General features: G+C 42.1%; 1 protein-coding gene across 21 annotated transcripts in view; it reads left to right on the top strand.

The window, feature by feature from the left end:
- cacna1ab (calcium channel, voltage-dependent, P/Q type, alpha 1A subunit, b) overlaps positions 1–27,500 on the top strand; it is a 182,400-nt gene that overhangs the window by 70,176 nt on the left and 84,724 nt on the right. For 16 of the 21 annotated variants that reach the window (XM_037534374.1, XM_037534383.1, XM_037534387.1 and 13 more), the window contains exons 12-19: positions 1,370–1,482; positions 1,600–1,712; positions 3,252–3,383; positions 8,475–8,547; positions 9,561–9,678; positions 9,758–9,825; positions 10,234–10,340; positions 13,166–13,313. In XM_037534374.1, coding sequence (XP_037390271.1) covers positions 1,370–1,482; positions 1,600–1,712; positions 3,252–3,383; positions 8,475–8,547; positions 9,561–9,678; positions 9,758–9,825; positions 10,234–10,340; positions 13,166–13,313 — 872 coding nt within the window. The remainder of the gene's footprint in view (positions 1–1,369; positions 1,483–1,599; positions 1,713–3,251; positions 3,384–8,474; positions 8,548–9,560; positions 9,679–9,757; positions 9,826–10,233; positions 10,341–13,165; positions 13,314–27,500) is intronic. The other 5 variants (XM_037534393.1, XM_037534391.1, XM_037534380.1 and 2 more) reach the window with 1 other exon arrangement.

Genomic DNA, 27,500 nt, shown 5'->3' with positions numbered 1-27,500 from the left:
ATTGAGTCTTGCCCAAGGACTCTTATTGAGCCTTGCCCAAGGACTCTTATTGAGCCTTGCCCAAGGACTCTTATTGAGCCTTGCCCAAGGACTCTTATTGAGCCTTGCCCAAGGACTCTTATTGAGTCTTGCCCAAGGACTCTTATTGAGCCTTGCCCAAGGACTCTTATTGAGCCTTGCCCAAGGACTCTTATTGAGCCTTGCCCAAGGACTCTTATTGAGCCTTGCTCAAGGACTCTTATTGAGCCTTGCCCAAGGACTCTTATTGAGTCTTGCCCAAGGACTCTTATTGAGCCTTGCCCAAGGACTCTTAATGAGCCTTGCCCAAGGACTCTTATTGAGCCTTGCCCAAGGACTCTTATCCATTCCATTTCCAAAGTTGTGTGGGTATTTAACATTCCTTGATCCACGGTGTCACATGCGTACCAGAAATACATCATAGAAGGCATTACCACCCACAGTGGACAGCGCCATGGCCGTCCACGGGTGCCTAATGATCATGACTGGCAGCGTCTGTGCCAGTCATGGGATATGGACCCACAAGAGTGCCTCTGTTAACACCATGATACCAGACACAGCACCTCACCTGGGCTCACGAGGTTGCTAACTGGACCCTTGAGGACTGGCAACATGTGATGTGGTCCAATGTGTCACAGTACCAATTGGTTTAGGGTGAAGGAGTTCACGTGTGGTTCAGACCCCATGAAGCCATGGATCCCAGTTCTAAACAAGGCACTGTACAGGCTAGTGGTGGTTCCATACTTGTGTGGGGTTTGTTCTCATGGCATGGGCTGGTCTGCCTAAACACATCATCGAGCGGTGACCGCTACAGTTCACTGCTTGGTGACCATTTGCGCCCATTCATGGACTTCATGGACCCCCACAATGATGGGATAATGCACCGTGAGATCGGGGCCAAGATGTTCAGAATTGGTTTGAGGAGCATTCTGGAGAGTTCTGATGAAAGGTGTAGCCTGCATGTTCGCCCGACACGAGCCCTATCAAGGATTTATGGAATGTGGTGGAGAGGACCACCCGCACCTGAGATCCTGCACCTACAGTGCTGTGGGTGGCTGTCCAGACGGCACGGCTCAGCATCCCTCCAGACGTTTTCCATCGACTTGTGGAATTGATGCCACGTTGAGTTGCCGCACTTCGTTGGGTTTAGCAGGGGTCCTCCATGATACTAGTTCCTGTCCCATGACTTTTGTCACGTCAGTGTATTTTTGCCCACAGAGCCGTCGTCAAGTTTGTAGTCTGAAACAGATTCTTGATTTGAATCCGATTGCTGGGCTTAATTATTGTAAAGTACTCCTAATATTCTAATATTCGTTTTAATATGCTGTTTGAACCCCCACACCTCCTCCAGTCTACGCGGAGTTCATTTTCCTGGGCCTCTTCATGTTCGAGATGCTAATAAAGATGTACGGACTGGGGACCAGACCATACTTCCACTCCTCCTTCAACTGTTTCGACTGTGCGGTGAGTGCCCCACTCCCTCTCTCTCTCTCAAACCTTCAGAGGTTTTTGGCCTACATCAGTGTCAGGTCCTTCCTCTGAGTATCCTGTTGTTTTGGGATTTCATCGTCCATGTTTCAGGTCATTGTGGGCAGTATATTCGAGGTGGTCTGGGCGGTGATTAAACCAGGGACGTCCTTTGGGATCAGCGTGCTGAGAGCTCTCAGACTGCTCCGGATCTTCAAGGTCACCAAGTGAGTGTTTTTGCTGGTCTGTCTGGCGTGAGTTCCGCCTGCTGACCAAGTCGAGTTTATGGTCTAACATCTAGAAATCTGTCACTGTGTTAAAAACCAGGTCTGGTTTTCATAAACAAAGCAAACACGTCGAGTCCAGATGCTTTTAAAATGAGGATGAACTGTGGGGCTCCTGGGTCGAGTGAACGTCATCAGGAGATTGGGAGTTTGATCCCTGGTGATGCTCCGTAGCCGGTTATAGCTGGTCATAGTCATAGCAGATCTGCTGGTCAGCGTCTCCTCTGAGCACGTTCAGCTGAACAGAGACGTTGCGTTAGTAAAGATGCGATGGAGCTTCACAGGACTGTGTTAGGCTTCACCCCTAGAGCTGGGGGGGGGTTGTGTGACTGGGGGAGACCTCACTAGTGGGTGGAACCGGATACGACGACATCAGGGAGAAAATTGGTAAAAAAAAAAACTGAGACTGGAAAATCAGCTCTGTTGTAGTCCAAGCTAAGGTGCATGAAGATGTGCAGAACACTAAAGCTCATACACCAAGCAGCATATTGACTATTAAAGCACTGATTAAAGAGAATATCTAACAGGCTGTAGCTGGAAGGCCTGTGAGCACCATCAGACAAGAAAGTGACTGTTTTTAGACACTTTTATTCATTTATAGGGGTATTTTAAACATGGACATCGCAGCTGTCAGGACAAAATCCCAAGTAATCTTGGAACATTTCTGTTGGTCCATTCATCACGAAATCTTGACCACATATAAAGGACAAGTGCATTTTTCGAATGACAGCACTGTGGGAAAGTCTGAGGCACCCAAGACACATTTTTAAAATCGATTTATTTGTGTAGTTTGTGTTTATTTGCTGAGAAAAGTGTAAATATTTGAATAAACAAAATTGAAAGAATATTAGAATATGAATTAATAATGATTATATATATGTGTGTGTGTGTGTGTGTGTGTGTGTATATACATATAATCTATAATAACTAGTGATGTTCTGGATGTTGGTGTGTTTGTTTCCCCATCTCCAAGCCTCTCCTCGAGGAAGCCCAGTATTATATGTAGTTAAAAAGCAGCTCCTGGTTTGACCAATCAGTGCTCAGTAAATTGAGCTCATGATGTAATTGATGATATTAACGAGTCTCTGTGGCGGCTGTGAAGGTGTCCAGGAAAAATATGGACCCGAGAAATTCTTGTTACTGTTTATTGTTTTTCTGTTTATTTGAATTATGAATACGACTTTATTCTAATGTATATTGTGATAAACTCACTGCTGAGGTCAATCGATTAAAACTTTGTTTAGATGCCTAAAACCTTCACACAGCGCTGTCTGTCCTGACAGTGATGATATAAAATCACATCATTAGCCTGTTGAGCAGAGGCCAGAAAGTTTGGTAAATGGATGAAAATGCAGTCAAATTATACATAATTCTGTGTTTTGTGAACCAGGACGAGTTTCCAGTCCAGTTCCAGATCGGAACCGGAATCAACGACAGCAATAATAATCATCATAAATGAGTGAATCACTCTGTCTGTCTCAGGTACTGGGCGTCTCTGCGCAATCTGGTGGTGTCTCTGCTGAACTCCATGAAGTCCATCATCAGTTTGCTCTTCCTGCTCTTCCTCTTCATCGTGGTCTTCGCTCTGCTCGGGATGCAGCTCTTCGGAGGACAGTCAGTATCCAGTATCCACCAAAGCTAGCCTGCTTTAAAATTCCCAGAGTTTCCTCCCTCATCCCAAATTTACCCAGTCAGCCTTCTTTAGTTTTAGCACTGGAGCTAACAAGCAATGCGTTGTTGTCAGAAGAAAACCCCGTATCTCCAGATCCGTAACTTTACAGGAGAAGATAAAAACATACTGCACTTTTAATTTACATCACTGTTTACATGCAAAGATTTTTGCCAATCCGACTGAATACAGTCAGATTACAGATTCAGACGGAGGTGTTTATGCTCACTCTGCTCAACAGTCTGATGAAAATTTTCGTTTACATGCTCACTGCAAATAATCCGAAGTAAAATGACGCGCATGCGTGGAGAAACACTTAAATTAAACATTACCATGACAACCAGCATCACGTGAGGTCCAGTCAGAGTGAGATGAGCAGCAGTGAGCAGTGATTGTGTTTTTAACTGCTTTAAAATGACGTCCTTCACATGTCCTTATTAAAGAAGTCCGAGAGGAAGACGTCGTGCTCTGAGACGCATAAGCTGGACGTCCGTCCCACCGCCGTCTTTTAAAGATCAGAGCATGAACTTCGTCTCCTCTGCAGACCAGTTTCTGCTCCGCCGTGTTGAACGGTATAAACTCTCACTGTGACGCGACGCACATGCAGAACGGACTTCAACTTTCCAATAGGGAATGTAATCGGATACAGGCGTTTACACGGATATTATTCTTCTCCATCCATCCATCCATCCATCCATCCATCCATCCATCCATCCATTATCTTCCGCTTCTCCGGGGTTCGGGTCGCGGGGGCAGCATCCTAAGCAATGAAGCCCAGACCTCCCTTTCCCCAGCCACTTCCACCAGCTCTCCAAGGGGGATTCCGAGGCGCTCCCAGGCCAGCTGCGCGATATAGTCACGCCAGCGTGTCCTGGGTCTTCCCCGGGGTCTCCTCCCAGGTGGACTTGCCTGTGACACCTCCCGAGGGAGGCGTCCAGGAGGCATCCTAACCAGATGCCTGAACCACCTCAGCTGGCTCCTCTCGACGTGAAGGAGCAGCGGCTCTACTCCGAGTCCCTCCCGGATGACTGAACTTCTCACCCTATCTCTAAGGGAGAGTCCGCTTGTATTCGCGATCTTATTCTTTCGGTCATTACCCAAAGCTCATGACCATAGGTGAGGGTGGGAACGTAGATCGACCGGTAAATCGAGAGCCTTGCCTTATGGCTCAGCTCTTTCTTTACCACAACAGACCGGTAAAGAGCCCGCATCACTGCTGACCCAGCGCCAATCCGCCTGTCAATCTCCCGCTCCCTTGTACCATCACTCGTGAACAAGACTCCGAGATACTTGAACTCCTCCACTTGAGGCAAGAGCTTATCCCCGACCCAGAGAGGGCTCTCAACCCTTTTCCGCGTGAGAACCATGGTCTCGGATTTAGAGGTACTGATTCTCATCCCAGCCGCTTCACACTCGGCTGCAAACCGATCCAGCGAAAGCTGAAGTTCGCGGCCTGATGTCCCCAATAGGACCACATCATCTGCAAACAGCAGCGATGTGACCCTGACGTCACCAAACCGGACACCCTCCATCCCTTGACTGCGCCTAGAAATTCTATCCATAAAAATTATGAATAGAATCGGTGACAAAGGGCAGCCCTGACGGAGTCCAACTCTCCCTGGGAACGAATCTGACTTACTGCCGGCCATGCAAACCAAACTCCAGCTTTGTTTGTACAGGGCCTGAATGGCTCGTAGCAAAGAGCCATGTACCCCGTACTCCCGAAGCACCTCCCACAGAATACCCCGGGGAACACAGTCGAATGCCTTCTCCAGATCCACAAAGCACATGTAGACTGGTTGCGCAAACTCCCATGAACCCTCCAGAATCCTGGAGAGGCTGAAGAGTTGGTCCAGTGTTCCACGACCAGGGCGGAACCCGCACTGTTCCTCCTGGATCCGAGGTTCGACTATAAGCCGGACTCTCTTCTCCAGTACCCCTGCATAGACCTTGCCAGGGAGGCTGAGGAGTGTGATTCCCCTGTAGTTGGAACACACCCTCCAGTCCCCTTTTTTAAAAAGAGGCACCACCACCCCAGTCTGCCAATCCAGTGGCACCACAATGTCCACGCAATGTTGAAAAGGCGTGTCAGCCAAGACAGCCCCACAACATCCAGAGCCTTGAGGAACTCAGGGCGGATCTCATCCACCCCTGGAGCCTTGCCACCAAGGAGCTTCTTAACTACCTTAGCGACTTCGGCCTCAGTAATGGACAAGCCTATTCCCATGTCCCCAGACTCAGCCTCCTCACTGGAGAACGTGTCGGTGGGATTGAGAAGGTCCTCAAAGTATTCCTTCCACCGCCCAATGACGTCTTCAGTCGAAGTCAGCAGCACACCATCTCCACTATATACAGTGTTAGTGGCACACTGCTTTCCCCTTCTGAGTCGCCTGACGGTTTGCCAGAATCTTTTCGGAGCCGACTTCTTTCCAAGGCCTCACCAAACTCCTCCCATACACGGGTTTTTGCCTTGGCGACAACTGAAGCCGCAGATCGCTTGGCCTGTCGATACCTGCCAGCTGCCTCTGGTGTCCCACAGGCCAACCATGCCCGGTAGGACTCCTTCTTCAGCTTGACGGCATCTCTCACCTGGGGTGTCCACCACTGGGTTCGAGGATTACCGCCCCGACAGGCACCAACTACCTTACGGCCACAGCTACAGTCAGCCGCTTCAGCAATGGAGGAACGGAACATGGCCCATTCTGAGTCAATGTCCCCCACCTCCCCCGATATCTGGTCAAAGTTCTGACGGAGGTGTGAGTTGAAGATCAATCTGACAGATTCTTCTGCTAGACGTTCCCAGCAAACCCTCACTATACGTTTGGGCTTGTCTGGTCTGACCGGCATCTTCCCCCACCACCTGGTCCAACTCACCACCAGGTGGGGATCAGTTGACAGCTCAGCTCCTCTCTTTACCCGAGTGTCCAAAACACATGGCCGCAAGTCCGATGACACGACTACAAAGTCAATCATTGAACTGCGGCCTAGGGTGTCCTGGTGCCATGTGCACTTATGGACATCCTTGTGTTCAAACATGGTGTTCGTGATGGACAAACTGTGGTTTGCACAGAAGTCCAAAAACTGAACACCACTCGGGTTCAGATCAGAGAGGCCATTCCTCCCAATCACACCCCTCCAGGTCTCACTGTCATTGCCCACGTGAGCGTTGAAGTCCCCCAGTAGGACAATAGAGTCTCCAGGAGGAGCACTTTCAAGCACCCTTCCCAAGGACTCTAAGAAGGCTGGGTACTCTGAACTGCTGTTCGGTGCATAAGCACAGACAACAGTCAGGACCCGTTCCCCAACCCGAAGGCGTAGGGAAGCTACCCTCTCGTCCACCGGAGAAAACCCCAACATACAGGCGCCGAGTCGAGGGGCTATGAGAAAGCCCACACCTGCCCACCGCCTCTCACCATGGGCAACTCCAGAAAAGAATAAAGTCCAGCCCCTCTCAAGGAGATTGGACCCAGAGCCCAAGCTGTGTGTTGAGGTGAGCCCGACTATATCTAGCCGGTATCTCTCAACCTCGCGCACCAACTCAGGCTCCTTCCCCGCCAGTGAGGTAACGTTCCAAGTTCCAAAAGCCAGTTTCAGCAACCGAGGATCAGAACGCCAAGGCCCACGCCTTCGGACACTGCCCGATCCACAACGCACCGAACCCCTACTACTGCCCCTCCCATTGGTGGTGAGTCGATGGGAGGGGGGGACTCATGTAAGTCCTTCGGGCTGGGCCCGGCCGGGCACCATGAGTAAATGCCCGGCCACCAGACGCTCGCTGGCGAGCCCCTCCCCCAGGCCTGGCTCCAGGGTGGGGCCCCGGTAACCCTGTTCCGGGCAGGGTACACAAGTCCCGTTTTTGTGTCTTCATAGGGGTTATTATGGATCACACTTTGTCTGACCTGTCACCTAGGACCAGTTTGCCATGGGAGACCCTACCAGGGGCTTTTGCTCCAGACAACATAGCTCCTAAGATCATTCAAGCACGCAAACCCCTCCACCACGATAAGGTGGTGATCCAAGGAGAGGTATTATTCTTCTGTTTAACGGATTATTTACAGGATTACCCACCTAGATAAGTCGGATAGAAATTGTATTCTGAATGGACTAGACTGAGGTGTTTACATGGACGTATTCTATTCCAATTGAGCTATTTAGTGGGATTGTTAACGGGTTATTAGGCTACATGTAAACGTGGCTAATGTAATCAGACTAATTTCGAGCCATATCTCTTGGTTTATTCTTCATGATTCAGTCACAGTTCAACGTCCACCTAGTGCAGGAGTCGCATCCCAAACGTTAAGAAGAGCCGTTTTGTCCTTTCAACAAAAATCAAACCGCCGTCTGTGGAAGGCACGACATTTTATATCCATTTCACCATCTGGGCTGTAAATCTGTCTCAGTGTGTGCTAAAGTTCTAGTATAGGATAAAAATTTAAAGAAAAATGCAGACATTGCTCTGCTTTAAGCTGAAGCTCAGCTATAGCTGCATTTCTCGCATCTCCAGCAGGAAGTTTCTTGTAAAATGTCTTTCAATGTTGGACGTTTTATGAGGCTAAAGTTGCTCCTCTTTCACCAGCTTCTTGTTCTAATTTTCCCATTCCACCTTAAATGTGTCTGAGGCGTCAGAATGTAATTGCTGCACCATTTAAGGTGGAACGGGAGAATTTGAACAAGAAGCTGGCGAAAGAGAAGCTGACTTATGCTTAGGGATTCCCTTTGCGGATTATACGTATCAGGAAACCAGCTGGAGTGACTATAAACACAAATCAGTCTCCAGATTCTCGATGTTCATCTTAAATCTCTCTCTTTGCCGTTTCGTAGCTACTAGCTAGGCGACACGGTTGACTGCATTGCTATGGTGACCAGCAGGTCAACACGGGTCGAATTAGCAGTTCTACATTAACTCGAGTTCAGGCCATACATTGTTAAACCCGTGTTGGACGATCAGCCGAGCTGCTCTTTATCTGACGTTAGTCTAACGTGGCACCTCGCCCTGTTGTCTAGACCAGTGCGATGACCCGAGTCCTTTTTTCCAGGTTTAATTTTAACCAGGGAACCCCGCCTACGAACTTCGACACCTTCCCTGCAGCCATCATGACCGTGTTCCAGGTGAGCTGGTCAGGATTTGAGATTTGTGTTCATTTGTTTGTGAATTTATGAAATTATCGGTCCTCGTTCTCCGGTATCTTACTAAGTGTGTTCTTAAGTGTGTTCTTGATAAAGGTTCTAAGGAAAAGTCTACATCAGATTCATGGTGTGTTCTTAAAGCGCAGAACCGTTCTCACCATTGCGCTCTTGAGTGTGTGTAGATTCGGTTCTTACCTGAGAACAAACCCCACCTAAGAGAACATTGGTGAGTCAGAATCTTCGTAAAAACTGCGTAAGAAGGAATTTCTTCGTAAGAACAGTTGGAGAACGAGGCCCAAAGTTCTTACATTAGTTTTACTTTGATTATACTTTATTTCTCATATCTGTTCATATTTTGGTTTGATTTTATCTTTCCATCTAGTGACGTCTATATTTTTGCTTTTTAGGGTAATTTTTCTTTTGTCTTGTTTACATTTTTCTGTAATGCTCTTAATAAGCCTACTTTATTATTGTTATTTTTATTATTATTATTATTATTATTATTATTATACTTCTTATGGCGTTCCAACACCTTAGTTTACCACTAGAGATCAATGAATTGTAAATCTTAACTTATTTCATCTCATCTTATATTACACACTTGAAAAGTTCTTCTATGGGTTCTTTAGTAAAGACAAAGTTCTACATGGAATCATGAACACTCAAAGAAACCATTGCTTGCTTAAATGACTCTTCACGTGGTGAAATGGTTCTTCAGATTGATGGAGAAAATGTTGAATAAGTTCCTGTATATAAACTTTTTGATAGGAGTTCTAGATAGCACTAAAAAGCATTATGCTATTGTTATGATCATGCCTGTACTGATAAAAGAACCCTTTTTGATGTTATATAGAATCACAAGCAACACATTCATCAATCAGACCTGTTAAGCGTCCACAGGATTCTTTGTGTTCATGGCTCTATATAAACCGTTTCCTTTACTAAGGAACCCTTAAAGAACCACCTGTTTTCAGAGTTCTGTTGGTGTGTGCTAGATCCTGACAGGTGAAGACTGGAACATGGTGATGTATGATGGCATCGTGTCTCAGGGCGGAGTGAAGAGAGGAATGATCTCCTCCGTGTTCTTCATCGTCCTCACGCTGTTTGGGAACTGTATCCTTCACAGAGTCTGTGTTATTGTTGTTCTACAGTGTGTTGGTTCTTCGAGGGTTCTTTAACCAGGTGCTTTCAGACACACTGCTGAATGTGTTCTTGGCTATCGCTGTGGATAACCTGGCCAACGCTCAGGAACTCACCAAGGTACCTCAGCCTTCACTTCCACCTGGAGAGGAACCCAAAGAGATCTGCTAGTTTAAACACAAGCTGAGTGAGGAACGGGTTTAAACTAGAACCTTCAGTGGGTTTGAGCAGCAGACAGAGAGCTACCGCCGACTTCCAGGAAGATTTGGTGGATGTTTTGGAAGGATTTCTTTCACCTTCACTCCATTTTATCTTTACTTAGAAAGCAGCTGTTTGCTGTTGTATTAATGTTTAAAATATTGTGTATAAAACCTTTAAAAAAACTCACCCCTGATTAGGACACAGGTGCCCACAGCGCCCCCTGGTGGAGCTGTCAGTGCAGAGCTCAGCAGCTCAGAAAGAAAGACGAGCAGCGTTCAGTGCTAAGCCGTGTGTGTGTGTGTGTGTGTGTGTGTGTGTGTGTGTCAGGACGAGCAGGAGGAGGAAGAGGCCACCACGCAGAAGATTGCTCTGCAGAAAGCCAAAGAGGTCGCGGAGGTCAGCCCGCTCTCGGCCGCCAACCTGTCCATCGCCGCGTAAGTCCCTCTCGCACATCCACAGCCGCTCGTATCGGCCCGCTAACGCCAGCGGCATGAATATTCATCGGCGCAAGTTAATGGACATGCTCACTTACAAGACACCTCTGACACCCAGGCCTTCATGAATATGCGCAAATATGCAAACGAGCCTCACACATGAGCAGCAGAAGCTCAGATGATCTAGTTCTGCTGACACAGTAAACTGAGGCTTGGAGCTCTAAAGCTCTGTTTTATATCGTTCCCCATTCAATCCGGAGCTGGAGCCAGATTACCGGGGTTAGCTCCGCTTAGCCTGTCAGATTAGCCTGTGTTATCACGCTGGAGGGAAATCCGCCGAGGCTGCATCTGCTATTACACCTGCCTTTACGCTCAGAGCAGCTGCTTTTATTCAGACGTCCGTACGTTCATTTGAATGCATGTATATAAACATGAACTCACTCCACCAATCACTGTTGTTTCTCATGTTGGCATGGCTACAACCAAGATGGCTGGTTTTTATCTTTTTTATATAGTAAAAGGCCAGCTGGATCAACTTAAATGTTCCATAATGACCCGGAATGCAATCCTTTTACCTTAACTTACATTGAAAGTTTTTTCTTCTCCTGTAAAGTTACTAAAGCAACGTTCGACTTTATTTAGGTTTTTTCCTGGATAACTCACCATAAACTAAAAATATTCCTAGCATCACATGTACAATCATGTTTTTTCCACTACAGTAGGGGTCTGTAATAAACTCAGCAAGGTCCAGTTAGAGAATTTCCACAGGCGAAGGTCCAGAACATCATAACCTGCATCGTGGCTCATTGCCGCATACTGTTTACTGAAGTAGCCGAGGAGTTTCTCTCCTCGTCCCTCCCCTGTGTGGCGTCACTCACTCGAGTCTCAGAGCTCATAGTAATGCACAGATCTGATTGGCTGAGCAGCGTCACATGTAATATTTACAGTACATGCGATTGGTCTGTGACTCTCCAGCCACTAAAGCTACCGTAAAGGCTAGAAGAGCTACGCCCATTAAAACAGGACCACCCCATCCAAATTAAATAATTCTCCATTGTTTATCAGTCACAGGTCCAGGTCCGCATAGGACAGCGTCTGGGTCCGGACTCGGACCACGGTCCGCCTATTAGCACTGAGCGTGTTACACCAGCTTTGACCAGCAGGGGGTGGCCGCAGTCTTTCCTTTATTACCCTCAGAGCCGAGGTGGAGAAAGTCCTTGCGAAGTGTTAGCCAGGTATTTTTTTGAATGTAAACCCCTCCAGTAAGTAGAAAGTCACAGTCTGATCTGGTGGCTCACGTCAGGGCTTCGTTCCCCTCGCCAAGGCCTCGGAGACTCCCGGCTGCCCTGCGGTCGCACCTCGTCCTGAGGCAGGTGTGCTGCCGTCGAGTCCGATGAGCACCGCCGGATGGTTTACTCTGAGATGTGATCTTGGATTAGACGTGTTTCCTCGTAAGATGGAAACCTTTTCCTTCAAATTGCCCTTGTTGTCTGGCTCAAAGCCAGAATGTACGTAAACATTTGGCTTTGGGACTTTGTGGCCATTGACTCAAATAATGTCAACTGACCAGTGTCAGCAGCACAGAAGAGAGGACAAGCGTGTCCAGCTGTTCTCCAGCTGTTTACCTGACTCTTCCGTCCTTTATGCCTGTACATTTTGTGTGTGTGTGTGTGTGTGTGTCAGTGTCAGTGAGTGTGTGTGTGTGTGTGTGAGAGAGAGAAAGAGAGTGTGTGTGTGTGTGTGTGTGTAAGAGAGAGAGTGTGTGTGTTTGTGTGTGTGTGTGAGAGAGAGAGAGAGAAAGAGAGTGTGTGTGTGTGTGTGTGTGTGTGTGTGTGTAAGAGAGAGAGTGTGTGAGTTTGTGTGTGTGTCAGTTTGTGTGAGCCCACTGTGTGTGCGGTGGTCAGTCCCTCCCCCTCGCGCGAGGCTGAACTGACCAGCAGCTGACGCGCTCCGTTTCTCTCGTAGCGCTTAATGCTGGAGGACAGTCGGTGACGGTAACTGACCAGTGAGCGTATCACAGTGCTCTAGATAAATGAGCAGGGCTGACGATGAGTATGATCATTAATATTAATGAGCTAGAACATGACCACAGCATCGCCGGTGAATATTCACCCTAATCACATTCAGTACCTCTCCAGCCTGTTTATCTGCTCTCTTAAAACAGGTGCTTCTTCACGGGTTCTTCAGTAAAGGCTGTGGTTCTATACAAAACCATGAACACTCAAAGAATCATTTGCATGGTGAAAACATTCTTAGATTGATGGAGAACATGATGTACCTGGTTCTAAAAAGAACCAAAAATGTTCTATATTTGACATGGTAACTATAGCGGAACTCTGTTTGGTGCTATATAGAACCATATACAACACACTCTCCATCAATCTGAAGAACGTTTTCATGCTTAAAGGGTTCTTTACATGGTGACAGTGTTCTTTAGAAAAATGGAGAATGTGGTGTATATGGTTCTATGTGGAAAAGGATTCTATAGAGCACCAAAAAGGGTTCTTCTATGCTTATAAGCTTGACATGACAGAAGAAGAACCCATGACATTTTGTAGGGGCTTACAGACTATTTCAGTATTTAAAGTGGGGGGTAGGGCTGAGTGGGAGGGGTGAAGGGGGTGAATTGGGACAGGGCCTTAGTCCTTCGCTGGTGGTTCACATACTGGTGGTAAAAGAAATCTGGACCTCTGACGTCAGGGTCCACCGGCAGGCCCGGAGTTCTAGTACACACCTGTATGACCTCAGAACCGCTCAGCCAGCTTGGATTAGAGTCTCTGTAGTTACGGAACTATAAGCCTCAGTGTTCTTGTCTGATCTCTCAGTAAAGAGCAGCAGAAGAACTCAAAGCCTCCGAAGTCCGTATGGGAGCAGCGCACCAGCGAGATCCGCCGGCAGAACCTGATGACCAGCAGGGAGGTGCTGTACAACGAGCTGGACGCAGAAGACCACTGGAAGGTCAATGACATTCCTGTAAATAATGAATGAATAACACACATTGTGATATAAACCGAGTCTGTTCTACAGTTTCTCATTAGACTGAATGAATAACAGACTCTAAATGTAGGTATTGTGATATAAACCGAGTCTGTTCTACAGTTTCTCATTAGGCTGAATGAATAACCGACTCTAAATGTAGGTAATGTGATATAAACCGAGTCTGTTCTACAGTTTCTCATTAGACTGAATGAACGACCGGCTCTAAATGTAGGTATTGTGATATAAACCGAGTCTGTTCTACAGTTTCTCATTAGACTGAATGAATAACCGACTCTAAATGTAGGTATTGTGATATAAACCGAGCCTGTTCTACAGTTTCTCATTAGGCTGAATGAATAACCGACTCTAAATGTAGGTATTGTGATATAAACCGAGTCCGTTCTACAGTTTCTCATTAGACTGAATGAATAAGCGACTCTAAATGTAGGTATTGTGATATAAACCGAGTCTGTTCTACAGTTTCTCATTAGACTGAATGAACGACCGGCTCTAAATGTAGGTATTGTGATATAAACCGAGTCTGTTCTACAGTTTCTCATTAGACTGAATGAATAACCGACTCTAAATGTAGGTATTGTGATATAAACCGAGTCTGTTCTACAGTTTCTCATTAGGCTGAATGAACGACCGGCTCTAAATGTAGGTATTGTGATATAAACCGAGTCTGTTCTACAGTTTCTCGTTAGGCTGAATGAATGACCGGCTCTAAATGTAGGTATTGTGATATAAACCGAGTCTGTTCTACAGTTTCTCATTAGACTGAATGAATAACCGGCTCTAAATGTAGGTATTGTGATATAAACCGAGTCTGTTCTACAGTTTCTCATTAGGCTGAATGAATAACCGACTCTAAATGTAGGTATTGTGATATAAACCGAGTCCGTTCTACAGTTTCTCATTAGACTGAATGAATAACAGACTCTAAATGTAGGTATTGTGATATAAACCGAGTCCGTTCTACAGTTTCTCATTAGACTGAATGAATAACCGACTCTAAATGTAGGTATTGTGATATAAACTGAGTCCGTTCTACAGTTTCTCATTAGACTGAATGAATAACCGACTCTAAATGTAGGTATTGTGATATAAACCGAGTCCGTTCTACAGTTTCTCATTAGACTGAATGAATAACCGACTCTAAATGTAGGTATTGTGATATAAACCGAGTCTGTTCTACAGTTTCTTATTAGACTGAATGAATAACCGACTCTAAATGTAGGTATTGTGATATAAACCGAGTCCGTTCTACAGTTTCTCATTAGGCTGAATGAATAACTGACTCTAAATGTAGGTATTGTGATATAAACCGAGTCCGTTCTACAGTTTCTCATTAGACTGAATGAATAACCGACTCTAAATGTAGGTATTGTGATATAAACCGAGTCCGTTCTACAGTTTCTCATTAGACTGAATTAATAACCGACTCTAAATGTAGGCATTGTGATATAAACCGAGTCTGTTCTACAGTTTCTCATTAGACTGAATGAATAACCGCCTCTAAATGTAGGTATTGTGATATAAACCGAGTCCGTTCTACAGTTTCTCATTAGGCTGAATGAATAACCGGCTCTAAATGTAGGTATTGTGATATAAACCGAGTCTGTTCTACAGTTTCTCGTTAGACTGAATGAATAACCGACTCTAAATGTAGGTATTGTGATATAAACCGAGTCTGTTCTACAGTTTCTCTTTAGACTGAATGAATAACCGCCTCTAAATGTAGGTATTGTGATATAAACCGAGTCAGTTCTACAGTTTCTCATTAGGCTGAATGAATAACCGCCTCTAAATGTAGGTATTGTGATATAAACCGAGTCCGTTCTACAGTTTCTCTTTAGACTGAATGAATAACCGACTCTAAATGTAGGTATTGTGATATAAACCGAGTCTGTTCTACAGTTTCTCATTAGGCTGAATGAATAACCGACTCTAAATGTAGGTATTGTGATATAAACAGAGTCTGTTCTACAGTTTCTCATTAGGCTGAATGAATAACCGGCTCTAAATGTAGGTATTGTGATATAAACCGAGTCCGTTCTACAGTATCTCATTAGGCTGAATGAATAACCAGCTCTAAATGTAGGTATTGTGATATAAACCGAGTCCGTTCTACAGTTTCTCATTAGACTGAATGAATAACCGACTCTAAATGTAGGTATTGTGATATAAACCGAGTCTGTTCTACAGTTTCTCATTAGACTGAATGAATAACCAGCTCTAAATGTAGGTATTGTGATATAAACCGAGTCTGTTCTACAGTTTCTCATTAGGCTGAATGAATAACCGACTCTAAATGTAGGCATTGTGATATAAACCGAGTCTGTTCTACAGTTTCTCATTAGGCTGAATGAATAACCGACTCTAAATGTAGGTATTGTGATATAAACCGAGTCCGTTCTACAGTTTCTCATTAGACTGAATGAATAAGCGACTCTAAATGTAGGTATTGTGATATAAACCGAGTCTGTTCTACAGTTTCTCATTAGACTGAATGAACGACCGGCTCTAAATGTAGGTATTGTGATATAAACCGAGTCTGTTCTACAGTTTCTCATTAGGCTGAATGAATAACCGACTCTAAATGTAGGTATTGTGATATAAACCGAGTCTGTTCTACAGTTTCTCATTAGGCTGAATGAATAACCGACTCTAAATGTAGGTATTGTGATATAAACCGAGTCCGTTCTACAGTTTCTCATTAGGCTGAATGAATAACCGGCTCTAAATGTAGGTAATGTGATATAAACCGAGTCTGTTCTACAGTTTCTCATTAGACTGAATGAATAACCGGCTCTAAATGTAGGTATTGTGATATAAACCGAGTCTGTTCTACAGTTTCTCATTAGACTGAATGAATAACCGACTCTAAATGTAGGTATTGTGATATAAACCGAGTCTGTTCTAAAGTTTCTCGTTAGACTGAATGAATAACCGACTCTAAATGTAGGTATTGTGATATAAACCGAGTCTGTTCTACAGTTTCTCTTTAGACTGAATGAATAACCGCCTCTAAATGTAGGTATTGTGATATAAACCGAGTCAGTTCTACAGTTTCTCATTAGGCTGAATGAATAACCGCCTCTAAATGTAGGTATTGTGATATAAACCGAGTCCGTTCTACAGTTTCTCATTAGACTGAATGAATAACCGACTCTAAATGTAGGTATTGTGATATAAACCGAGTCCGTTCTACAGTTTCTCATTAGGCTGAATGAATAACCGACTCTAAATGTAGGTATTGTGATATAAACCGAGTCTGTTCTACAGTTTCTCATTAGGCTGAATGAATAACCGGCTCTAAATGTAGGTATTGTGATATAAACCGAGTCTGTTCTACAGTTTCTCATTAGGCTGAATGAATAACCGGCTCTAAATGTAGGTATTGTGATATAAACCGAGTCCGTTCTACAGTTTCTCATTAGGCTGAATGAATAACCGGCTCTAAATGTAGGTATTGTGATATAAACCGAGTCCGTTCTACAGTTTCTCATTAGGCTGAATGAATAACCGCCTCTAAATGTAGGTATTGTGATATAAACCGAGTCCGTTCTACAGTTTCTCATTAGACTGAATGAATAACCGACTCTAAATGTAGGTATTGTGATATAAACCGAGTCTGTTCTACAGTTTCTCATTAGACTGAATGAATAACCAGCTCTAAATGTAGGTATTGTGATATAAACCGAGTCTGTTCTACAGTTTCTCATTAGGCTGAATGAATAACCGACTCTAAATGTAGGCATTGTGATATAAACCGAGTCTGTTCTACAGTTTCTCATTAGGCTGAATGAATAAGCGACTCTAAATGTAGGTATTGTGATATAAACCGAGTCTGTTCTACAGTTTCTCATTAGACTGAATGAACGACCGGCTCTAAATGTAGGTATTGTGATATAAACCGAGTCTGTTCTACAGTTTCTCATTAGACTGAATGAATAACCGACTCTAAATGTAGGTATTGTGATATAAACCGAGTCCGTTCTACAGTTTCTCATTAGGCTGAATGAATAACCGACTCTAAATGTAGGTATTGTGATATAAACCGAGTCCGTTCTACAGTTTCTCATTAGGCTGAATCAATAACCGGCTCTAAATGTAGGTATTGTGATATAAACCGAGTCTGTTCTACAGTTTCTCATTAGACTGAATGAATAACCGGCTCTAAATGTAGGTATTGTGATATAAACCGAGTCTGTTCTACAGTTTCTCATTAGACTGAATGAATAACCGACTCTAAATGTAGGTATTGTGATATAAACCGAGTCTGTTCTACAGTTTCTCATTAGGCTGAATGAATAACCGACTCTAAATGTAGGTATTGTGATATAAACCGAGTCCGTTCTACAGTTTCTCATTAGGCTGAATGAATAACCGGCTCTAAATGTAGGTATTGTGATATAAACCGAGTCCGTTCTACAGTTTCTCATTAGGCTGAATGAATAACCGGCTCTAAATGTAGGTATTGTGATATAAACCGAGTCCGTTCTACAGTTTCTCATTAGGCTGAATGAATAACCGCCTCTAAATGTAGGTATTGTGATATAAACCGAGTCCGTTCTACAGTTTCTCATTAGACTGAATGAATAACCGGCTCTAAATGTAGGTATTGTGATATAAACCGAGTCTGTTCTACAGTTTCTCATTAGACTGAATGAATAACCGACTCTAAATGTAGGTATTGTGATATAAACCGAGTCTGTTCTACAGTTTCTCATTAGGCTGAATGAATAACCGACTCTAAATGTAGGTATTGTGATATAAACCGAGTCCGTTCTACAGTTTCTCATTAGGCTGAATGAATAACCGACTCTAAATGTAGGTATTGTGATATAAACCGAGTCCGTTCTACAGTTTCTCATTAGACTGAATGAATAACCGACTCTAAATGTAGGTATTGTGATATAAACCGAGTCCGTTCTACAGTTTCTCATTAGACTGAATGAATAACCGACTCTAAATGTAGGTATTGTGATATAAACCGAGTCTGTTCTACAGTTTCTCATTAGGCTGAATGAATAACCGACTCTAAATGTAGGTATTGTGATATAAACCGAGTCCGTTCTACAGGTTCTCATTAGGCTGAATGAAATAAACCGAGTCTGTTCTACAGTTTCTCATTAGACTGAATGAACGACCGGCTCTAAATGTAGGTATTGTGATATAAACCAAGTCTGTTCTACAGTTTCTCGTTAGGCTGAATGAATAACCGGCTCTAAATGTAGGTATTGTGATATAAACTGAGTCTGTTCTACAGTTTCTCGTTAGGCTGAATGAATAACCGGCTCTAAATGTAGGTATTGTGATATAAACCGAGTCTGTTCTACAGTTTCTCATTAGACTGAATGAATAACCGACTCTAAATGTAGGTATTGTGATATAAACCGAGTCCGTTCTACAGTTTTTCATTAGGCTGAATGAATAACCGACTCTAAATGTAGGTATTGTGATATAAACCGAGTCCGTTCTACAGGTTCTCATTAGGCTGAATGAAATAAACCGAGTCTGTTCTACAGTTTCTCATTAGACTGAATGAACGACCGGCTCTAAATGTAGGTATTGTGATATAAACCGAGTCTGTTTTACAGTTTCTCGTTAGGCTGAATGAATAACCGGCTCTAAATGTAGGTATTGTGATATAAACCGAGTCTGTTCTACAGTTTCTCGTTAGGCTGAATGAATAACCGGCTCTAAATGTAGGTATTGTGATATAAACCGAGTCCGTTCTACAGTTTCTCATTAGACTGAATGAATAACCGACTCTAAATGTAGGTATTGTGATATAAACCGAGTCTGTTCTACAGTTTCTCATTAGGCTGAATGAATAACCGGCTCTAAATGTAGGTATTGTGATATAAACCGAGTCTGTTCTACAGTTTCTCATTAGGCTGAATGAATAACCAGCTCTAAATGTAGGTATTGTGATATAAACAGAGTCTGTTCTACAGTTTCTCATTAGGCTGAATGAATAACCGGCTCTAAATGTAGGTATTGTGATATAAACCGAGTCCGTTCTACAGTTTCTCATTAGGCTGAATGAATAACCGCCTCTAAATGTAGGTATTGTGATATAAACCGAGTCCGTTCTACAGTTTCTCATTAGACTGAATGAATAACCGACTCTAAATGTAGGTATTGTGATATAAACCGAGTCTGTTCTACAGTTTCTCATTAGGCTGAATGAATAACCGGCTCTAAATGTAGGTATTGTGATATAAACCGAGTCTGTTCTACAGTTTCTCATTAGGCTGAATGAATAACCAGCTCTAAATGTAGGTATTGTGATATAAACAGAGTCTGTTCTACAGTTTCTCATTAGGCTGAATGAATAACCGGCTCTAAATGTAGGTATTGTGATATAAACCGAGTCCGTTCTACAGTTTCTCATTAGGCTGAATGAATAACCGCCTCTAAATGTAGGTATTGTGATATAAACCGAGTCCGTTCTACAGTTTCTCATTAGACTGAATGAATAACCGACTCTAAATGTAGGTATTGTGATATAAACCGAGTCTGTTCTACAGTTTCTCATTAGACTGAATGAATAACCAGCTCTAAATGTAGGTATTGTGATATAAACCGAGTCTGTTCTACAGTTTCTCATTAGGCTGAATGAATAACCGACTCTAAATGTAGGCATTGTGATATAAACCGAGTCTGTTCTACAGTTTCTCATTAGGCTGAATGAATAACCGACTCTAAATGTAGGCATTGTGATATAAACCGAGTCTGTTCTACAGTTTCTCATTAGGCTGAATGAATAACCGACTCTAAATGTAGGTATTGTGATATAAACCGAGTCCGTTCTACAGTTTCTCATTAGACTGAATGAATAAGCGACTCTAAATGTAGGTATTGTGATATAAACCGAGTCCGTTCTACAGTTTCTCATTAGACTGAATGAATAACCGACTCTAAATGTAGGTATTGTGATATAAACCGAGTCTGTTCTACAGTTTCTCATTAGGCTGAATGAATAACCGACTCTAAATGTAGGTATTGTGATATAAACCGAGTCTGTTCTACAGTTTCTCATTAGGCTGAATGAATAACCGGCTCTAAATGTAGGTATTGTGATATAAACCGAGTCTGTTCTACAGTTTCTCATTAGGCTGAATGAATAACCGGCTCTAAATGTAGGTATTGTGATATAAACCGAGTCCGTTCTACAGTTTCTCATTAGGCTGAATGAATAACCGGCTCTAAATGTAGGTATTGTGATATAAACCGAGTCCGTTCTACAGTTTCTCATTAGGCTGAATGAATAACCGGCTCTAAATGTAGGTATTGTGATATAAACCGAGTCCGTTCTACAGTTTCTCATTAGACTGAATGAATAACCGCCTCTAAATGTAGGTATTGTGATATAAACCGAGTCCGTTCTACAGTTTCTCATTAGACTGAATGAATAACCAGCTCTAAATGTAGGTATTGTGATATAAACCGAGTCTGTTGTACAGTTTCTCATTAGGCTGAATGAATAACCGACTCTAAATGTAGGCATTGTGATATAAACCGAGTCTGTTCTACAGTTTCTCATTAGGACTGAATGAATAACCGCTCTAAATGTAGGTATTGTGATATAAACCGAGTCTGTTCTACAGTTTCTCATTAGGCTGAATGAATAACCGACTCTAAATGTAGGTATTGTGATATAAACCGAGTCTGTTCTACAGTTTCTCATTAGGCTGAATGAATAACCGACTCTAAATGTAGGTATTGTGATATAAACCGAGTCCGTTCTACAGTTTCTCATTAGACTGAATGAATAACCGACTCTAAATGTAGGTATTGTGATATAAACCGAGTCCTGTTCTACAGTTTCTCATTAGACTGAATGAATAACCGACTCTAAATGTAGGTATTGTGATATAAACCGAGTCCGTTCTACAGTTTCTCATTAGACTGAATGAATAACCGACTCTAAATGTAGGTATTGTGATATAAACCGAGTCCGTTCTACAGTTTCTCATTAGGCTGAATGAATAACCGGCTCTAAATGTAGGTATTGTGATATAAACCGAGTCCGTTCTACAGTTTCTCATTAGGCTGAATGAATAACCGGCTCTAAATGTAGGTATTGTGATATAAACCGAGTCTGTTCTACAGTTTCTCATTAGACTGAATGAATAACCGGCTCTAAATGTAGGTATTGTGATATAAACCGAGTCTGTTCTACAGTTTCTCATTAGACTGAATGAATAACCGACTCTAAATGTAGGTATTGTGATATAAACCGAGTCCGTTCTACAGTTTCTCATTAGGCTGAATGAATAACCGACTCTAAATGTAGGTATTGTGATATAAACCGAGTCCGTTCTACAGTTTCTCATTAGGCTGAATGAATAACCGACTCTAAATGTAGGTATTGTGATATAAACCGAGTCCGTTCTACAGTTTCTCATTAGACTGAATGAATAACCGACTCTAAATGTAGGTATTGTGATATAAACCGAGTCCGTTCTACAGTTTCTCATTAGACTGAATGAATAACCGACTCTAAATGTAGGTATTGTGATATAAACCGAGTCTGTTCTACAGTTTCTCATTAGGCTGAATGAATAACCGACTCTAAATGTAGGTATTGTGATATAAACCGAGTCCGTTCTACAGGTTCTCATTAGGCTGAATGAAATAAACCGAGTCTGTTCTACAGTTTCTCATTAGACTGAATGAACGACCGGCTCTAAATGTAGGTATTGTGATATAAACCAAGTCTGTTCTACAGTTTCTCGTTAGGCTGAATGAATAACCGGCTCTAAATGTAGGTATTGTGATATAAACCGAGTCTGTTCTACAGTTTCTCGTTAGGCTGAATGAATAACCGGCTCTAAATGTAGGTATTGTGATATAAACCGAGTCTGTTCTACAGTTTCTCATTAGACTGAATGAATAACCGACTCTAAATGTAGGTATTGTGATATAAACCGAGTCCGTTCTACAGTTTCTCATTAGGCTGAATGAATAACCGACTCTAAATGTAGGTATTGTGATATAAACCGAGTCCGTTCTACAGGTTCTCATTAGGCTGAATGAAATAAACCGAGTCTGTTCTACAGTTTCTCATTAGACTGAATGAACGACCGGCTCTAAATGTAGGTATTGTGATATAAACCAAGTCTGTTCTACAGTTTCTCGTTAGGCTGAATGAATAACCGGCTCTAAATGTAGGTATTGTGATATAAACCGAGTCTGTTCTACAGTTTCTCGTTAGGCTGAATGAATAACCGGCTCTAAATGTAGGTATTGTGATATAAACCGAGTCTGTTCTACAGTTTCTCATTAGACTGAATGAATAACCGACTCTAAATGTAGGTATTGTGATATAAACCGAGTCCGTTCTACAGTTTCTCATTAGACTGAATGAATAACCGGCTCTAAATGTAGGTATTGTGATATAAACCGAGTCTGTTCTACAGTTTCTCATTACGCTGAATGAATAACCGGCTCTAAATGTAGGTATTGTGATATAAACCGAGTCCGTTCTACAGTTTCTCATTAGGCTGAATGAATAACCGACTCTAAATGTACGTATTGTGATATAAACCGAGTCCGTTCTACAGTTTCTCATTAGGCTGAATGAATAACCGGCTCTAAATGTAGGTATTGTGATATAAACCGAGTCTGTTCTACAGTTTCTCATTAGGCTGAATGAATAACTGGCTCTAAATGTAGGTATTGTGATATAAACCGAGTCCGTTCTACAGTTTCTCATTAGGCTGAATGAATAACCGGCTCTAAATGTAGGTATTGTGATATAAACCGAGTCTGTTCTACAGTTTCTCATTAGACTGAATGAATAACCGGCTCTAAATGTAGGTATTGTGATATAAACCGAGTCTGTTCTACAGTTTCTCATTAGACTGAATGAATAACCAGCTCTAAATGTAGGTATTGTGATATAAACCGAATCCGTTCTACAGTTTCTCATTAGACTGAATGAATTACCGACTCTAAATGTAGGTATTGTGATATAAACCGAGTCCGTTCTACAGTTTCTCATTAACCTGAATGAATAACCGGCTCTAAATGTAGGTATTGTGATATAAACCGAGTCTGTTCTACAGTTTCTCATTAGGCTGAATGAATAACCGGCTCTAAATGTAGGTATTGTGATATAAACCGAGTCCGTTCTACAGTTTCTCATTAGGCTGAATGAATAACCGACTCTAAATGTAGGTATTGTGATATAAACCGAGTCCGTTCTACAGTTTCTCATTAGGCTGAATGAATAACCGACTCTAAATGTAGGTATTGTGAAATAAACCGAGTCTGTTCTACAGTTTCTCATTAGACTGAATGAATAACCAGCTCTAAATGTAGGTATTGTGATATAAACCGAGTCTGTTCTACAGTTTCTCATTAGGCTGAATGAATAACCGACTCTAAATGTAGGCATTGTGATATAAACCGAGTCTGTTCTACAGTTTCTCATTAGGCTGAATGAATAACCGACTCTAAATGTAGGTATTGTGATATAAACCGAGTCCGTTCTACAGTTTCTCATTAGACTGAATGAATAAGCGACTCTAAATGTAGGTATTGTGATATAAACCGAGTCTGTTCTACAGTTTCTCATTAGACTGAATGAACGACCGTCTCTAAATGTAGGTATTGTGATATAAACCGAGTCTGTTCTACAGTTTCTCATTAGACTGAATGAATAACCAGCTCTAAATGTAGGTATTGTGATATAAACCGAGTCTGTTCTACAGTTTCTCATTAGGCTGAATGAATAACCGACTCTAAATGTAGGCATTGTGATATAAACCGAGTCTGTTCTACAGTTTCTCATTAGGCTGAATGAATAACCGACTCTAAATGTAGGTATTGTGATATAAACCGAGTCCGTTCTACAGTTTCTCATTAGACTGAATGAATAAGCGACTCTAAATGTAGGTATTGTGATATAAACCGAGTCTGTTCTACAGTTTCTCGTTAGACTGAATGAACGACCGTCTCTAAATGTAGGTATTGTGATATAAACCGAGTCCGTTCTACAGTTTCTCGTTAGACTGAATGAATAACCGACTCTAAATGTAGGTATTGTGATATAAACCGAGTCTGTTCTACAGTTTCTCTTTAGACTGAATGAATAACCGCCTCTAAATGTAGGTATTGTGATATAAACCGAGTCAGTTCTACAGTTTCTCATTAGGCTGAATGAATAACCGCCTCTAAATGTAGGTATTGTGATATAAACCGAGTCCGTTCTACAGTTTCTCATTAGGCTGAATGAATAACCGGCTCTAAATGTAGGTATTGTGATATAAACCGAGTCTGTTCTACAGTTTCTCATTAGGCTGAATGAATAACCGGCTCTAAATGTAGGTATTGTGATATAAACCGAGTCTGTTCTACAGTTTCTCATTAGGCTGAATGAATAACCGGCTCTAAATGTAGGTATTGTGATATAAACCGAGTCCGTTCTACAGTTTCTCATTAGGCTGAATGAATAACCGACTCTAAATGTAGGTATTGTGATATAAACCGAGTCCGTTCTACAGTTTCTCATTAGGCTGAATGAATAACCGACTCTAAATGTAGGTATTGTGATATAAACCGAGTCTGTTCTACAGTTTCTCATTAGACTGAATGAATAACCGACTCTAAATGTAGGTATTGTGATATAAACCGAGTCCGTTCTACAGTTTCTCATTAGACTGAATGAATAACCGGCTCTAAATGTAGGTATTGTGATATAAACCGAGTCCGTTCTACAGTTTCTCATTAGGCTGAATGAATAACCGGCTCTAAATGTAGGTATTGTGATATAAACCGAGTCCGTTCTACAGTTTCTCATTAGGCTGAATGAAATAAACCGAGTCTGTTCTACAGTTTCTCATTAGACTGAATGAACGACCGGCTCTAAATGTAGGTATTGTGATATAAACCAAGTCTGTTCTACAGTTTCTCGTTAGGCTGAATGAATAACCGGCTATAAATGTAGGTATTGTGATATAAACCGAGTCTGTTCTACAGTTTCTCGTTAGGCTGAATGAATAACCGGCTCTAAATGTAGGTATTGTGATATAAACCGAGTCTGTTCTACAGTTTCTCATTAGACTGAATGAATAACCGACTCTAAATGTAGGTATTGTGATATAAACCGAGTCCGTTCTACAGTTTCTCATTAGACTGAATGAATAACCGGCTCTAAATGTAGGTATTGTGATATAAACCGAGTCTGTTCTACAGTTTCTCATTAGGCTGAATGAATAACCGGCTCTAAATGTAGGTATTGTGATATAAACCGAGTCCGTTCTACAGTTTCTCATTAGGCTGAATGAATAACCGGCTCTAAATGTAGGTATTGTGATATAAACCGAGTCCGTTCTACAGTTTCTCATTAGGCTGAATGAATAACCGGCTCTAAATGTAGGTATTGTGATATAAACCGAGTCCGTTCTACAGTTTCTCATTAGGCTGAATGAATAACCGGCTCTAAATGTAGGTATTGTGATATAAACCGAGTCCGTTCTACAGTTTCTCATTAGGCTGAATGAATAACCGGCTCTAAATGTAGGTATTGTGATATAAACCGAGTCCGTTCTACAGTTTCTCATTAGGCTGAATGAATAACCGACTCTAAATGTAGGTATTGTGATATAAACCGAGTCCGTTCTACAGTTTCTCATTAGGCTGAATGAATAACCGACTCTAAATGTAGGCATTGTGATATAAACCGAGTCCGTTCTACAGTTTCTCATTAGGACTGAATGAATAACCGACTCTAAATGTAGGTATTGTGATATAAACCGAGTCTGTTCTACAGTTTCTCATTAGGCTGAATGAATAACCGACTCTAAATGTAGGTATTGTGATATAAACCGAGTCTGTTCTACAGTTTCTCATTAGACTGAATGAATAACCAGCTCTAAATGTAGGTATTGTGATATAAACCGAGTCTGTTCTACAGTTTCTCATTAGGCTGAATGAATAACCGACTCTAAATGTAGGTATTGTGATATAAACCGAGTCTGTTCTACAGTTTCTCATTAGGCTGAATGAATAACCGACTCTAAATGTAGGTATTGTGATATAAACCGAGTCCGTTCTACAGTTTCTCATTAGACTGAATGAATAAGCGACTCTAAATGTAGGTATTGTGATATAAACCGAGTCTGTTCTACAGTTTCTCATTAGACTGAATGAACTAACCGGCTCTAAATGTAGGTATTGTGATATAAACCGAGTCCTGTTCTACAGTTTCTCATTAGACTGAATGAATAACCGACTCTAAATGTAGGTATTGTGATATAAACCGAGTCCGTTCTACAGTTTCTCATTAGACTGAATGAATAACCGGCTCTAAATGTAGGTATTGTGATATAAACCGAGTCCGTTCTACAGTTTCTCATTAGGCTGAATGAATAACCGGCTCTAAATGTAGGTATTGTGATATAAACCGAGTCTGTTCTACAGTTTCTCATTAGACTGAATGAATAACCGGCTCTAAATGTAGGTATTGTGATATAAACCGAGTCTGTTCTACAGTTTCTCATTAGACTGAATGAATAACCGACTCTAAATGTAGGTATTGTGATATAAACCGAGTCTGTTCTACAGTTTCTCATTAGACTGAATGAATAACCGACTCTAAATGTAGGTATTGTGATATAAACCGAGTCCGTTCTACAGTTTCTCATTAGACTGAATGAATAACCAACTCTAAATGTAGGTATTGTGATATAAACCGAGTCCGTTCTACAGTTTCTCATTAGACTGAATGAATAACCGACTGTAAATGTAGGAATTGTGATATAAACCGAGTCCGTTCTACAGTTTCTCATTAGGCTGAATGAATAACCGACTCTAAATGTAGGTATTGTGATATAAACCGAGTCCGTTCTACAGTTTCTCATTAGACTGAATGAATAACCGCCTCTAAATGTAGGTATTGTGATATAAACCGAGTCCGTTCTACAGTTTCTCATTAGACTGAATGAATAACCGACTCTAAATGTAGGTATTGTGATATAAACCGAGTCTGTTCTACAGTTTCTCATTAGGCTGAATGAATAACCGACTCTAAATGTAGGTATTGTGATATAAACCGAGTCTGTTCTACAGTTTCTCATTAGGCTGAATGAATAACCGACTCTAAATGTAGGTATTGTGATATAAACCGAGTCTGTTCTACAGTTTTTTTCTCTGCTGTTT

Source organism: Pygocentrus nattereri, chromosome 25, assembly GCF_015220715.1.
Source record: "Pygocentrus nattereri isolate fPygNat1 chromosome 25, fPygNat1.pri, whole genome shotgun sequence".
Lineage (NCBI taxonomy): Eukaryota > Metazoa > Chordata > Actinopteri > Characiformes > Serrasalmidae > Pygocentrus > Pygocentrus nattereri.
The sequence above is the reverse complement of the archived record's forward strand: the minus strand, read 5'-3'. Positions and strand labels throughout refer to the sequence as shown.